This window comes from Peromyscus californicus, unplaced genomic scaffold (genome assembly GCF_007827085.1).
Source record: "Peromyscus californicus insignis strain IS unplaced genomic scaffold, ASM782708v3 Scaffold_4__1_contigs__length_199733344, whole genome shotgun sequence".
Classification (NCBI taxonomy): Eukaryota; Metazoa; Chordata; class Mammalia; order Rodentia; family Cricetidae; genus Peromyscus; species Peromyscus californicus.
In genome coordinates this window covers 114468746-114482737 of record NW_026294562.1, presented here as the reverse complement: position 1 = coordinate 114482737, position 13992 = coordinate 114468746, and the positions used below count along the sequence as shown (strand labels likewise).

At 36.6% G+C, this 13992-nt stretch overlaps 1 protein-coding gene across 3 annotated transcripts in view; it reads left to right on the top strand.

Annotated features, from left to right (window-relative positions):
- Positions 1-13992, top strand: part of Grm5 (glutamate metabotropic receptor 5) — a 473853-nt gene that overhangs the window by 383769 nt on the left and 76092 nt on the right. For all 3 annotated transcript variants that reach the window (XM_052760517.1, XM_052760518.1, XM_052760516.1), the window contains exons 7-8: positions 9344-9512; positions 13568-13694. In XM_052760517.1, the coding sequence (XP_052616477.1) occupies positions 9344-9512; positions 13568-13694 (296 nt within the window). The remainder of the gene's footprint in view (positions 1-9343; positions 9513-13567; positions 13695-13992) is intronic.

Below are 13992 nucleotides of genomic sequence, written 5' to 3'. Positions count from 1 at the left end.
TCAGGTTATTGCCCGTCTTTGGTTACTTCTCATCACAACACTGTTCTCAGACAGGAACAATTCCATTTCTGTTAGCCCAGAACTAGGGTGGAGCTCCTGCTCTTCTGTTCACTCTATCCGCTGGTGAGTCACATCACACTTTATTTTGTTACCCTGAAACGGAAGTGCTTTCTCCCTGTTGAGTTAACAAACTGAACTTTCACTCTGAATTTTTTTTTATTATTTATGTGGAGGTGACTTAAATTTATGGAACTTGTTCATAATTATAAGCTAGCCTTTAGAGAAATCACTAGGCATTAAAATCTTACTAGAATTCAACTCTATCTCCTACTTTAAAGATTTGTTTTGCTGCCAAGCAATGGTGGTGCTCGCCTTTAATCCCAGCGCTTGGGAGGCAGAGGCAAGTGGATCTTTGTGAGGTCGACAGCCTGGTCTACAGATCGAGTTCCAGGACAGGCTCCAAAGCTACACAGGAACACCCTGTCTAGAAAAACCAAAAAAAAAAAAAAAAAGAATAATAACTTGTTTTGATAAATATTATATTTTGAGTACACAAGGGATAATGAATTGAATTTATAATGAGTTATGGCAAAGCTAGGTCACTACTCTGCTTTACAGAAAAAAACAACCAACCAAATAAATTTTAAAAAATGAAAATCCGAAGGACCCTTTGGTTCCATGTTCTTTTCCCAGCAGCAGTTTATGCCTCGCAGCTGTGTTCAGAGAACTGTCTGCACACTGTTTGCAGCTAGCCCTGCCAAGAGAACGATGCTTGAGAACCCCCGCAACTCGAAACCCATGTGGCCACACCTCCTGCCAGCAGCCTAGGTTTAGCTCATTTCCACATCCTGAAGTAAGCTGGAGCTGGCCTGGACACAGCTGTCAGCACTGCACAAGCCTCACTGCCAAGAGGCAGGCAGCTAGCTCCAGGTCTCATGGCCAAGTGAAAAACTGGGTATTTCCTATATGCTAGAGACTTAAAGCGTTTCAGACTAGCCCAGATATTTGCAAAAGTAACTGGCTTTTTACTGTTTTCTACTTTGGGACTCTTCTATATGTTCCTTGTGGGGAAACAGAAACATTTTCTTATTACCAAGGAGATTTCACATGTCCTGTACGTCTCGATACTAAGCTTACACTCTGATTCCTGGGCATGGATTTATTATTCTTGTGTAAACTGCAGCACTGATGTTACCCTGGGCTTTGTTAATAGATTGATGATGGCAGCATCACTATCTCAAGAGCTTTCTTGTCATGTGTCCAAGCCAAACCCACAAACCAGATGAGAAGGAAATGTCTCTGATGGCTCAGCTCCAACACAGCGGGAAATCGTAATGAATTAGGCAAAACATCGCTGCCTCATTCACAGCTCTTTTAAAAGTTTGTGATAGAGATACTTTGAGAACACTGCATCTTCTCCCCTTTCCAAATCTCTTCAAGACTGATAAAATTCTACATATTCTAGATATCTTCAATAATAACATGCATGCTATTTTGCAAACAAATTTTACGAATTGGTGTTCATTTGGAGTCTAGCCATGCACTGCTAAATTTAGTTATTAAATTAAAACATTAATAATTAACAGAATTACTTTGCAACTTTTTGTTTTGTCAGTGCATCTAGTTCATGTATACAGTGTTTATGCTGAACTCACTGACTAATAATAATAATAACAATATATAAATATGTACATAAAATATGCATGCAACCAAATGGAGCAACACAATGAGAACCAATCTGCAAAAATAAAAATATAACTAACATTTACCAAGTGTGTGTGGTTCAGAACACACACTAAGCTAAATACCAATTTTTTTAAACATAAGAAATAAGCAATATTTTTATTCTCCTTTCTTGCTATAGGAAATGAAGTTTATAAAGGGTAAATGGGGATTAGGGAGATGACTTAGTGGTACAGAAATTAAGCTAGTGTGAAGACCGAGGTCAAATTTCCAAAACTCACATAAAGCTTAGCACAGTAAGATGTGTCAATAACTGTTATGATTCTACTGTGGGAAGCAGAGTAAGGAGAATCCCTGGGAAGCCTATGGGCCAGCCAACCTGGAATATACACACACAAACACACACACACACAGAGAGAGAGAGAGAGAGAGAGAGAGAGAGAGAGAGAGAGAGAGAGAGAGAGAGAGAGAGAGAGAGAGAGCTTGTCTCAAACATGCAATAATGATCAAAGGATGCCAAGGATAGACACCCAAGACTGTTCTTCTGACCTCCACTTGTGCAATAGGGCAAACACTTGCTTTCACACACACACACACACACACACACACACACACACACACAAAACAAAAAAAAGGGAATGGCTATGACTCTCTCAAAGAAATAGTCTAGAAAGGGAGTGTTAAAAGTTCTAAGTACCCCAGGCTTCAATATCTCACCTTACACATCAGCCTTACAATCCGCCAGACCAAGTAAAAGAAACGTATTTCCTGAGAAATGTATTTGCAGGAATTGTATTAGGTTGTGTGAGGTAAAAGGTTTCTTCTACACAGGATTAAAGGGATTCCCAGCAGAGGGAGGATCCAGATGAGCCTGAGGTAGTGAGGGACACTGCTAAATCAGCAGGGCCATGAGAGGATCCTAGACAGAGAAAGAAGACATTGATGTGTTAATAACTGTTCTCAGTGCAATGATTATATACCTGACAGGAAGCAATGTATAGGAGGAATGATTTATTCCAACTCTTGATTGGAGAGTTCAGTCCTCAATGGCAAAGAATGCACAGTGCAGGAACCAACTTGTAGCTGTGACAGAAGGAATGTTAAGCCTCACCTGGACCATAGCTGCAATGGCCTCTGCTTAGCCACTTGGCTGAACCTGAGGAACCACTTCCCAGGAGAACCAATACCCAAGAGCGTCTCTTTGTTCAGGCACTCTCTTATTAAATAAAAGTTTTAAAACAAATTTCCATTGCCATATCTTGATGCTATCGCTGTTATATTCTGGTGCTATCAATGGGTGGGGCCCTACCTCTAGGCCACCTTTTCCATTGCAAAGGTTTTGGTTTATCTTTGGCGGACCTGATACCTTTAGAGCTATAGTCACTTGGTCTGAATCCACTTTGTACACACTGCCTGCAGCTTTAACACACATGCTACCTTTTCCTCATCAAACTACAAAGTTTTCATAACTTTCTGCTCCCTCTTACTGTACATATGATTAGGAAGAAAGACTACTCAACCCATAGCTTTGATGTTATGGTGTGCAGGATCTTCTCATAACTCTGGCAATTTAGTAGAATCCTTTATCACCCACAAGTTCTTCCTTCCTTTCTCCAAACAACTCAGTCCATTATTTTGGAATTCACCCTAATTCAATTATTCAGAACACAGACAGATTCTTTGTCAGGGTTTTACCCAAATGGCTAGTAAACCAATTCTGGAAAATTGTGTTCCCCTTTTAAAACTTCAATATCACAGTTTGTATTATTCACATTTCTGTTAGTATGGTAATTTTTCCAATTCCCTCTAGAATTTCTTGTTTTTCTCTGCTTTTAGGACTCTAGGTCTGTTCTCCACAAAACCCAGCTCTTCCATATTCCTCTTAGAAACCATCTCAAAATGCTTAAGAACCATGTCAGGTGGTCATAGTAATGATCCCACATCTCAGTATCAATTTTCTCTGTTAGTAGATTTTCTGAAAACTATGACAAAGTACTTGACAGACTTAGAAGAAAAAAAGGATTTATTTTGGGTTGCACTTTGGGGGTGCAATCCCTCATCGTTGGCAGAGCAGGGTAGTAATAGTCTCTTACAGTTGTAAGAACAGGAACAGAAGGCTTCAGACAAGAAGCAGGACCAGTATGTGAACCTCAAGCCTGCTTTCTAGTAACTCTTGGGCTCCAGCTAGTTCCCATCTCCTGGAGGTTCCACAACATCCCAAAAAAATCTCCATCACACAGGACCAAGTGATCAAACCCATTAGCCTATTGGGGACATTTTACATCCAAACCATAAGGTATAGAAATCAATTCTGATGCATCCTTTAAGATTATTTAAGACCACTCTTTGTTGTTTTTTTTTTGTTTTAGCTAAAAAATTTTGATCTAGCTGTGCTACAGAATCTAGAATGTTTGAATTTACAAAAGTTTACATTAATATTGTGTCCCAATGTGCTGTGCACCAGCAGTCTTAATAACATTAATATTTCTATGCCAGAAAATTATGAACATTGACACCTTGCTCTATTAATGGACTATAAATAACTTAATATCTGTCAGGTTTTACCCGAGATAATTATAGATAGGCTTATGTTTTGCTGCCTAGTGAGCTATAAAAAAAAATTCTGGTTTTCAGAATTCTGAGGATTTCAAATTTTCACATAAGAAATGTGAGCCTTTACTATCAGTAATCTAGGTCATAGGTTGGGAAAATGGTGTGGGCAAGCCAAGTAGAGTCTGCAGCAATAAAATTTTGGAGTACATAGTAACATTTATCTAATGAGATATCATGTCTGTGTACATACTTTATTAACAGTACTGAGTGCTTAGATACCATTTCAAAGCCTAAAACATTTGCTGTCTAGTCTCAACAGCAAAAGTTGGCTTGGAAACCTTATCAGGAAACTCATCTTAAGAGGTCTGACTGCTGCCTGTGTTGACCATAACTTCACAGACAAGATGGAGAACGAACATGTAGTAAACTGAATACAACTGATTATTTAAAGCAAACTTAGACAGTATGCCGTGGGTTAGATGAGTGTGTGAATGTAAAATATTGGGAAAAAATCATATAAAGGAAAGTGATATAAAATTATAATAGAGCAACAATCTTATATTTTACATTAAGTGACTAAATATATTGACTTTAAGTAAAGTAAGAAGGCATTCTGGAGTCCCTTTAGCAACCATTGGGGATTTTAAAATGAAGAGAAAGAGATATGAAGCTAATAAAGATACTTAGAAAAAAATCACCTGAAATTCGACAGAACACTAGAAATGGAAGTATAAGAACACATGGGGCAAGAAAAGAAACAAAGAAATAGAAATTGCAAAAAATGGTGTGCACTAAATAATTCTTAATACATAACTACTTGGGTTAAGGTGCTATAAAAAAAGAGAAGTTCTATATAAATATTTATTTTCCTGTATAGAAATCTGAGTCTTAGCAAAGCAAAGAGATAGTCCTGTGGTCACATAGTCAATCATCTATTTTTTTAATATTACAATAGAAATACTTAAATGTGCATAGTATAAGTTCCACTATTGGTAATATCATATTAAATTTTTGGTGAAACTAACTATCTGATCTCCCTTTAAATTGTGATTTACCCTACCTAAAAGGCATAGATCATTAAATTTTTATGTTTTTAGGATAGGAAAGATATGACTGAGTAAGGACTGCTCTTCCACAAGAACAGGGTTTGATTCTCAGCATGCACATGACGGCTCACAACCATCTGTAACTACAGCCCCAAGGAATCCAACACTCTTCTGGCCTCTGAGGCCATAGGTAGACATGTAGCTCACAGACAGACAAGCAGGACCAAGCATCCATAAATTATATATATAATATATATATAAATTATATATATATATATAAATTATATATATATATATATATATATATATATAAATTACATTGCTGTATCTTGTGGATCAGAGCTTAAACCAAGTACCTAGTGGGCCAGCCCATTGTGAAATTGACATACATTTAATAATCACATATTTTTAAAAAAGAACTTCATATTAGAATTGTGGCCTAAAAACACATTAATAAACTTGCCTCTCCACAGTTTTGATCTCCAGTGATTGTTCAGTTCCCAGCAGCATTTTAAAATTCCCTTCTAAGGATGCTTGCTGTAACTTGCAGAACTCTGGCCACTAGGAAATATCCTGACTTCTACAACAGACCTACTCTGGTCTCTATTTAGGGCTTAAGTGTAATTTGTTGGAATACTTTTTTAGCTTTTACTTTTTTGTTTTTGTTTTTGAATGGTACATGATATTGATTAAAGGTTTTTCTTTAGAGTAGTTCCTGTAGACAGTTGGAAAGAGATGGCTGTGAAGGCACCAAGAAAAGGAGAAAAATGAAAAAGGACAGTAAAAAGACAGATCATTCACAGTAGCACACTATGATAAGGAAGAAGTTTTGCACAGAATGAGACAGAATTCAAGAGACTAGAGTAAGAGAAAGGTGGGACAGAGGAGGGAGTGGGGAAAAAGGAGGAAAAAGAGAGACCAGGCTGGCAGTAATAAACTCTCTCTAGTAGGGTCCTGTAATTAGTATAACACTCTAATATTTGTTTCTAATATTGTTTTATAACTGAGATCTTCATCAAATCTATCAATTAAAGACATTCTGAATTATTTACTGCTTGCTCCTTTGGAAAATGAAATAAAATCTCCCTGATTACATAATGGGTAAACACTATAGGAAGCCACTAAATTTTCAATTCTCACCTAAAGGTTCAATAAGGATACTTTAGAGACCCTCATTTTGTTTTTCACTTTTGAGGAAGAATGAAACCTACATCTCCCTTGTGAGTGTTGTTTAAGAAGAGTCTTATTTCTATTTGGAAAAAGAAAAGTGGAGAATCTTTGCATAGAAAGTTATTCCTCTCTGCCTCCACTTTTGTTCGGTGCACAGCTACTGAAAGTTGCTATGGTGATAGCACATGTTCACAGATAAGCAATTACTGACGTGATCTTTGTTGTTGCTGTTGTTATCTTGTATATAAAAACAAACAAACAAACAAGGCTCATTCCACAGGGAAGACTCATAGTCTCTGGGTTAACTCTAATAATTTGATGAATTAAACCAAAATTAAGAACTAACATTTCTTAAAGTCACTTCCTGTCAATGTAGCATGTGCCATTCTATAGAGATTTTCAATTTTTCAAACCCTGCACCCCCTTACCATTTAGGCTCTCTTTTACAGAAAACTAAGGTCATTGGACATAGATCATGACTAATCTAATAAGAAGAGGAACAGTAGGTATAAAGAATAAAAGCTTGCTTAGGGTCCTGGCTCTGACATCTGAGTTCTATGCAAAATGGTCATAACAATTAATCTCAGTAAGCTTCAGTTCCATTATCTATAAAATTAATAGCTTAGTCTAGACAGTTCTAGGATTGAGAATTTGAAGAAATGTGTTGTGGCTCATTTTTGTGAGCAATTGAGTCCTTATATCTTTTCAAGTCATCAGTAGCCAAAAAAGAAGTCTCCAGATACTGACATTTCTTTCAGACTAGACAGTTCAAAGGTTATTTGTTGCAAAAAAAAAGTCATGTTTTAAGACTGAGAATCCTGTGTGTTTAAAGTGGCCAGTGACATAGTACATGAATTCCTCTTACTTCACTGTCCTCTGTTCTAATTCCTGGAGTCATTGCATATTTAGGAACCCCAGGCCAACTTCGACAGCATGGAAGAAGTATCCCTAGAATCTTTATTTAAAATGTTACTCAACATAAATTGATAGTGAATAAAAAGCAATGGAAAAGAATCCCAAAGTTACTGACCAGACAACAAAGTATGAAAATAGATTAACTCTGAAAATGAAAATATAACTATAAATTTTAATCGTAGCAAACAAAGACTGGAATCATTTATAGCACTATTTTAGTAGGTTGATGTCAAGTTCATTCTTTGTATTTCTACGTAGGACATCAGATTGACTATGTCAATTTGGTGGCGTAACTGTAACTCTAAAATTGGTTTCATCTGTATCCGTTTTCAAATAGCTAAACATGCTGAGCATGGGAAGTTAAAAGGAACATTCACAAACCTACTTGCCTGTACTGAATGTTCTGGAAAGCAGGAAGTATAGTGCATGATGTGAGGGCATCCCGTACCAAGGACCACCTGTAGAAATGTGCCAGACTGTTGTGTGGTTCATTGAAAAATCTCTGGAAAACTGTTATAAATACTCCCCTGGAATCATGAGAAAAGGCTTGACAATTGCTCTACTCATCTTCTACTTTTGTCCCTAGACTCAGAATGAGAACATTGGCTAAGAAAAACTGAGAGCTCGTGGCACCCATCTACTTCGCAGTAGTTTTCGACTAAGGTGCTTTCCAAACTATTTTCAGTATTTTTTTAATACCCTTTAAATTATTCTTACATGATGAACATCGATGTATGGTAAAATAAAGACAAAATCAGACCTGCATTTTTTTAAATAAATTTAGTCTGTTTAATTGACAAGCTTCCCACAGCTTTAGTTAACACTAAAATATAAAGGAAAAGTAGTGGAATGAAGACACCTTTCAAAGTCCAAGCTCTTTCAGCCTTCCAAAACAAGAGCTCTTTAGTTCTGTACACCAATTGGAAGAATAAGAAAAAATATGAATGAGAACCATGATGTTTCATTAAAAAACAAAATAAAACTTTTATGTGACTGAAGGAACCTCCATAAATTACCCTTGTATTTCCTAACACCCAAAAATGAGTTCAAAGAATAAGCAAACTTCACAGTGAGTAAGGAAACACTTTAGCATGTCACTTAAACATAGGTAAACCCCTCCCTGTTTTATTTTTCCCCTGAATACCAGCTGAAGTCCATATTTACAATTTCTGAAGTTCTTTCAAAACTGTCTTTCATCCTTCCTGAGATCCAGTCTGTACCACATATTGTTAAACGGTCTTATTAATAATAAAGAAAAAACCCAGTGCCAGATACTGGGGTGAAAGCTGAAAGATCAAAGGAATAGAACAAGCCACAAGCAACCTCACCTCACCAACTTCTCAGCTGATCCTGTTTCCACGAATCCTCAGACTGAAAGCCCCTCTGAGCCCTCACCCTTGAGGGCCTCAGTTGCACTGCTGCTTAGTTCCTGTCTCCTCCCGCCTTATATACCATTCTCCACCCAGCCATGTCACTTCCTGGGATTAAAGTCGCATGTGCTTTCCAAGCAAAGGCATGAGATCTCAAGTACTGGGATTAAAGATCTGTGCCACCACTGCCTGATTCTGTTCCCAGTGTGGCCTTGAACTTACAGAGATCCAGACTGATCTCTGCCTCCAACATGATAGGATTAAGGGTGTGTGTCACCATTGTCTGTTCTCTATGTCTAATCTGGTGGCTGGCTCTGTCCTCTTATTCCCAAATAAGTTTATTAGGGTACACAATATATCACCACACCAGTCACTTTCTCACACAGGACTGTTTTCTTTTTCAAATGTAAGCATGACTCTAAAAATAGGTCTTCAAAGTGAAAAGGAAATAGGTAGAATTTTGTCATTCTAAGTATACCATTACGGAAAATGCCAGTGTGATTTATGCAACAGTAAATGTATTTATTGGAGGAATGAAATTATTGCCTTTGCATATATGAGTATTTATGATCTTAGCTGAATAATAATTATATTCTTGTTTCTAAGGTATGAAATAATGAATTTCAAGGAAATGGGAAAAGATTATTTTGACTACATCAATGTTGGAAGTTGGGACAATGGGGAATTAAAAATGGATGATGATGAAGTATGGTCCAAGAAAAATCACATCATCAGATCGGTGTGCAGTGAACCATGTGAAAAAGGCCAGATAAAGGTAATATAGAACCCACATTTCTTTAATTGTTTCAAATTCAACAGTATTAACTCTCATTAGATTTTTTTTTTAATTTGGTATTTTACATTGTAAGCTTCTAATGGTAGAAAATTAGTTTATTTTTTACATTATTCTGATCAGCTCTTTAGGAAATCTAGCTTTCAACCCTCAATAGTCTGGGTAGCTAATCTGAACTCATTGATTCAACTGAGGAGTCAACTTTGTCCTGCTTACTCTTTCTGCATATGATTGTTTCTAAAGATAAAGACAATGATTCCCCAGAATGAGTAGTTTAGAACAGGAGAACACATTTAACAAATAGCTATCAAAAATCTCTATGTAATAGTTCATCAGTGTCAGTGGGAGAAAATAAATGTGATATCCTCATCAGAAGATTTAATATGAATGAGGAAAAATATATGAAAAGTAAGCAATGTTATGATAATGTGATGACTTCATTAAAAGAAAAAATCAGAGAAGAGAGGGGCTCTTCTGAGTGAAATTTCAAGCATCAGACCATAAAAATGGGTATGATTTCAAGGAAAGTTCATAGATGTATGGGAACCAGCAATAGATAAGGTACAGAAGGATCAGATTGGACACTAGAATGACATTGAGTAACTGGGGGTACATACATGGTTGCTATGAGTAGTTACTACAAAAGAAAATATCAAAATAACAAATAAAGTCCACTTTTTATGGACAGTTTTAAATATTATACTAAACAAACAACCCATATTTCATGACAAAGAAACAGCAGTATAATATTAACTAAAGTGTTGACACATGGTGGCCCACAGTAGATAACATTAGTAAGTAGCATTATGGAACATGAAACAAGAAGGAAGAGTTAAAATACAGGATGCTGACTGTGGTGACAGGGAAAGAACATTAAGAGTCAGGACAGAAGTGACATTGAAGAAAAACTCTGCAGAGGTCCAATCACTCAGTACCAGCTGCTGATTAAATATTGGGTCGGGGAAGAAAAACAAAATATGAGAAAATCAACTACAATTCCAACTCCTAATAAAGAGTATCATTGTCATAAATGAAAGAAAAATGACTACCTGAGAAATGGCTCATCAAATAAGGCTACTTAGCAGAACTGCTGACTGATTTCTGGGACACACACTATGGAAGTAAGAACTGACTCTTAGAATTTCTGGTGTGTTTCATGAACATACAAATACACACCACACACACACACACACACACACACACACACACACACACACACACACACACCAGAAAAGCTGTTTGAGAGGAAAGTACAAGGGTTAGTTTCAAAATCTGTTGATTTTTGATAAAATAAGTCAATGATAATTGGTCTAGAAAAGAAAAAAGACAAAAGATGCACACATAAAAGGTCAAAGGTCCAGATTTAAGAATAAACTAATTAGAGCTTAAATTGGCACTCTGAGTATATTCAAATTGGTCAACCTGAAAGTTCAAAATAAAAATAATAATAATGGTACAACTTAGTAGATAGAACATATTAAGTATTAGATTCAGGTTCTTTAGGATAGGACACCTTTTGGAATGATCTTTGTAACATGCCATTTACTTATGCTCTATACTTCTCTGGATTTTGATTGTGTTTCTTGCTTGATATTGTTTGCATTGGTTGTAGTTCCATCTTATCTAGGTCATTATCCCTCATTATTCCTGGACAATATTTGATAACCATTCCTTTGTATAAAGTCTTGTATTAGGTTAGAACTTTCTTATTTAGACAAAAAGGGGGAGATGTAGTGGGGTAGCCATTCTAGCTTTGATCTGGAAGTTCCAACCCACATTGAGACTTCCGCAACTGCCATGCCTACAAGGCGGGGCCAAGGGAGGTGCCTGGGGACCTGAGATCTGGATCGGCGGGCGCTCTCTCTGTTCTGGGACCCTGGATAGTGGAGGTGGACCAAGCAGAGCTCCAGAGAACACCGCTGGACTGTGATACACCTTCCCCAGACCCCGAGACCTACCTATCCCTTAATTTGTAAGATATGCCATTAAATAAATCTCCTTTTAACTAAAAAATAATAATAATAATAATAATAATGGGCACCAAAAATACGTCTTCAAAAAATATCTACTTTGAAAGTACAAAGGAAGAAGAGGTTGGGGAGAGTTAATTCTAAGAGAGAGGGAGACAGCAGAGAAATGCGGTCAGCTAACATGGTGGTCAGCAGAAGACAAGCCAGGGAAGAGGAAGAAAGAGGAACAGACACGAAGACTGAGAATTAGCCTTTCCTCTGGACCTTCTGGGACAGAAGGCAGGCAAAGGGACAAAACAGTGAAACAGAGTGTGAGGTGGAAGCAGGTGAGAAACAATTTTCTACTCTGAGGATTCTAGTTTGAAGTCCAGGAAATAAAATATAATTAAGAAAATAGGGGAAGTTAGTTACTGAGGCATAAAATGCTGGAAGAAGAAAAATCGTGTTGAAAGATTCAGTTGCTTATCAAATAAGCATGCCATCTCAGCCAATCAGAATACGTAAGTTTCCTTGGATTTTTTTCAATCAACTCTACATTTACTCAAACTTGCAATGCTTTTGAGATGTTAGATATAAACAGAAATATTTTAATATTGGTATAAGGTCTTCAGTGGGGGGTAGTAAGAGGATTTCAAAAGCTAAGGCTACACAAGAAAAATAAGACCAATAAAATAAGAATAATTTTAACACCTGGAAAATGGTTTAACAGCTTGTGGAATTTCTAAAAATATTCATATCTTTGTTATGACATATGACAAAAGTTGAAACTATGATGAGAAAGCTAAATCTGTCCTGCTGCCTGTCTTTATAAATAAAGTTTTATTGAAATACAACCACACTCACATTTTTGTCTTTGACGTATTGTCTGTGGATACTCTTATGCTTTACCCACACAACTATATGCTCCAAACTTTAGATATATACTATTTGACAGAAAAGTTACCTAACTCTTGGTATACGGTAACAGAAACATTCTTCATCTTGGCAAGTGACCCTGTGTCTAAAATCTTCATGTAAATGCCTTTGTGGATTCATCTAGACTATCAACTATACCTAACTTCCAGTGCTACCTATAGAAACAAATACAATTTAATAATTCTGGCATGCACCTTGCTTTTTGACAATTCATGACATTACAGTTTGAACACATACCTTCAAAATCCTTGAAAGTATGAGTAGAGAGATATCTTGGCATGCTTCTCCATCATGTTGTATAGGATATAACTTATATAATAGTAGAGCTTGATTCCCTGTTACCATAGTCTTAACACTGGTTATGTATCCACATTTGCTTAGTTACTCATTTTTAAATTGTTTTCTATGTAGATCTCATTTCCACTCTATGCAGTACACATTTGGCATCATTTTTTAAATATGTTTTAAAGTTGTAATTAAGTATCTTCATCCATAATAACCTTTCCTGGCATTGTCCAGAGATTTATGAACTTGGTTTTCTATAGAAACTTGGCATCTTTTCAATGACAGTGAAAACACCTTTACTTCCAGTATGTTTATAGTTGGAACTGCTAGGAAAAAGCATTGCTACTATGTTTTGTAATAAGTAATGATGTTAATAAAAAGAGAACATGCAAAAAGTTAAACCAAATTGGTTTTGTATGATCGAAGGAAATATATCAAGTTGTAGTGATTCAAGAAGACTGTTATATGGGAATTATTCTTGGAAATGTGAATACATTTAAATTGGCAAAATATTAACATTCATAACAAATGGAAAATGAGCCACAGGCTGTCATCAGCCTATTTCCAGGGTGAAAAACTCAGTATCTTAAATTTGCAAACCCTTGTAAAGGTCTAAAAAGAGTATCTCAGTATTTTACATATGTGTATTTATATTACATAATCTAACAATTGTCTAAGAGTAGTTCAGATCACCATGAAAATGAAATTCTACTAATCAAAATAGGTCAGATTTTAGAACCTTACATTTTATCAGTCACTGATCATTTATCCTAAAGAAACTCTGTAAAATGAAATATGTTTGAACAGAGGTATCTGGTTTAGTATCTGTGCAGAAACATTAATCAGAATTTGAAATACTCCCCTTAGGTGATCCGGAAGGGAGAAGTCAGCTGTTGTTGGACCTGCACACCTTGTAAAGAGAATGAGTACGTGTTTGATGAGTACACCTGCAAGGCGTGCCAGCTGGGGTCCTGGCCCACTGATGACCTAACAGGTACTCTGAAACCAACTGAAAAATGATGCAACCGTGAAGATGAAAGGGTCATGCTTCCACATATCTTTCACTGAGCATAGTCTAGGGTTCAAAGAATTCCCTTGGAAACAGAAGCCTTCCTAGAGCCTGACTTAACCATGGAAAGCCTTAGATTTCAGAGGAAGTTCTGCCTGATTTCTATCCTCACTCCCAAACAGAGCTCTTGGCTGTCTATTGGGCATACTCAGCCCATCCTCAGAACATCTTACATATTCCTAAGTAGACCATGAGCTTCCTGTTAAGAGACTGAAATACATCA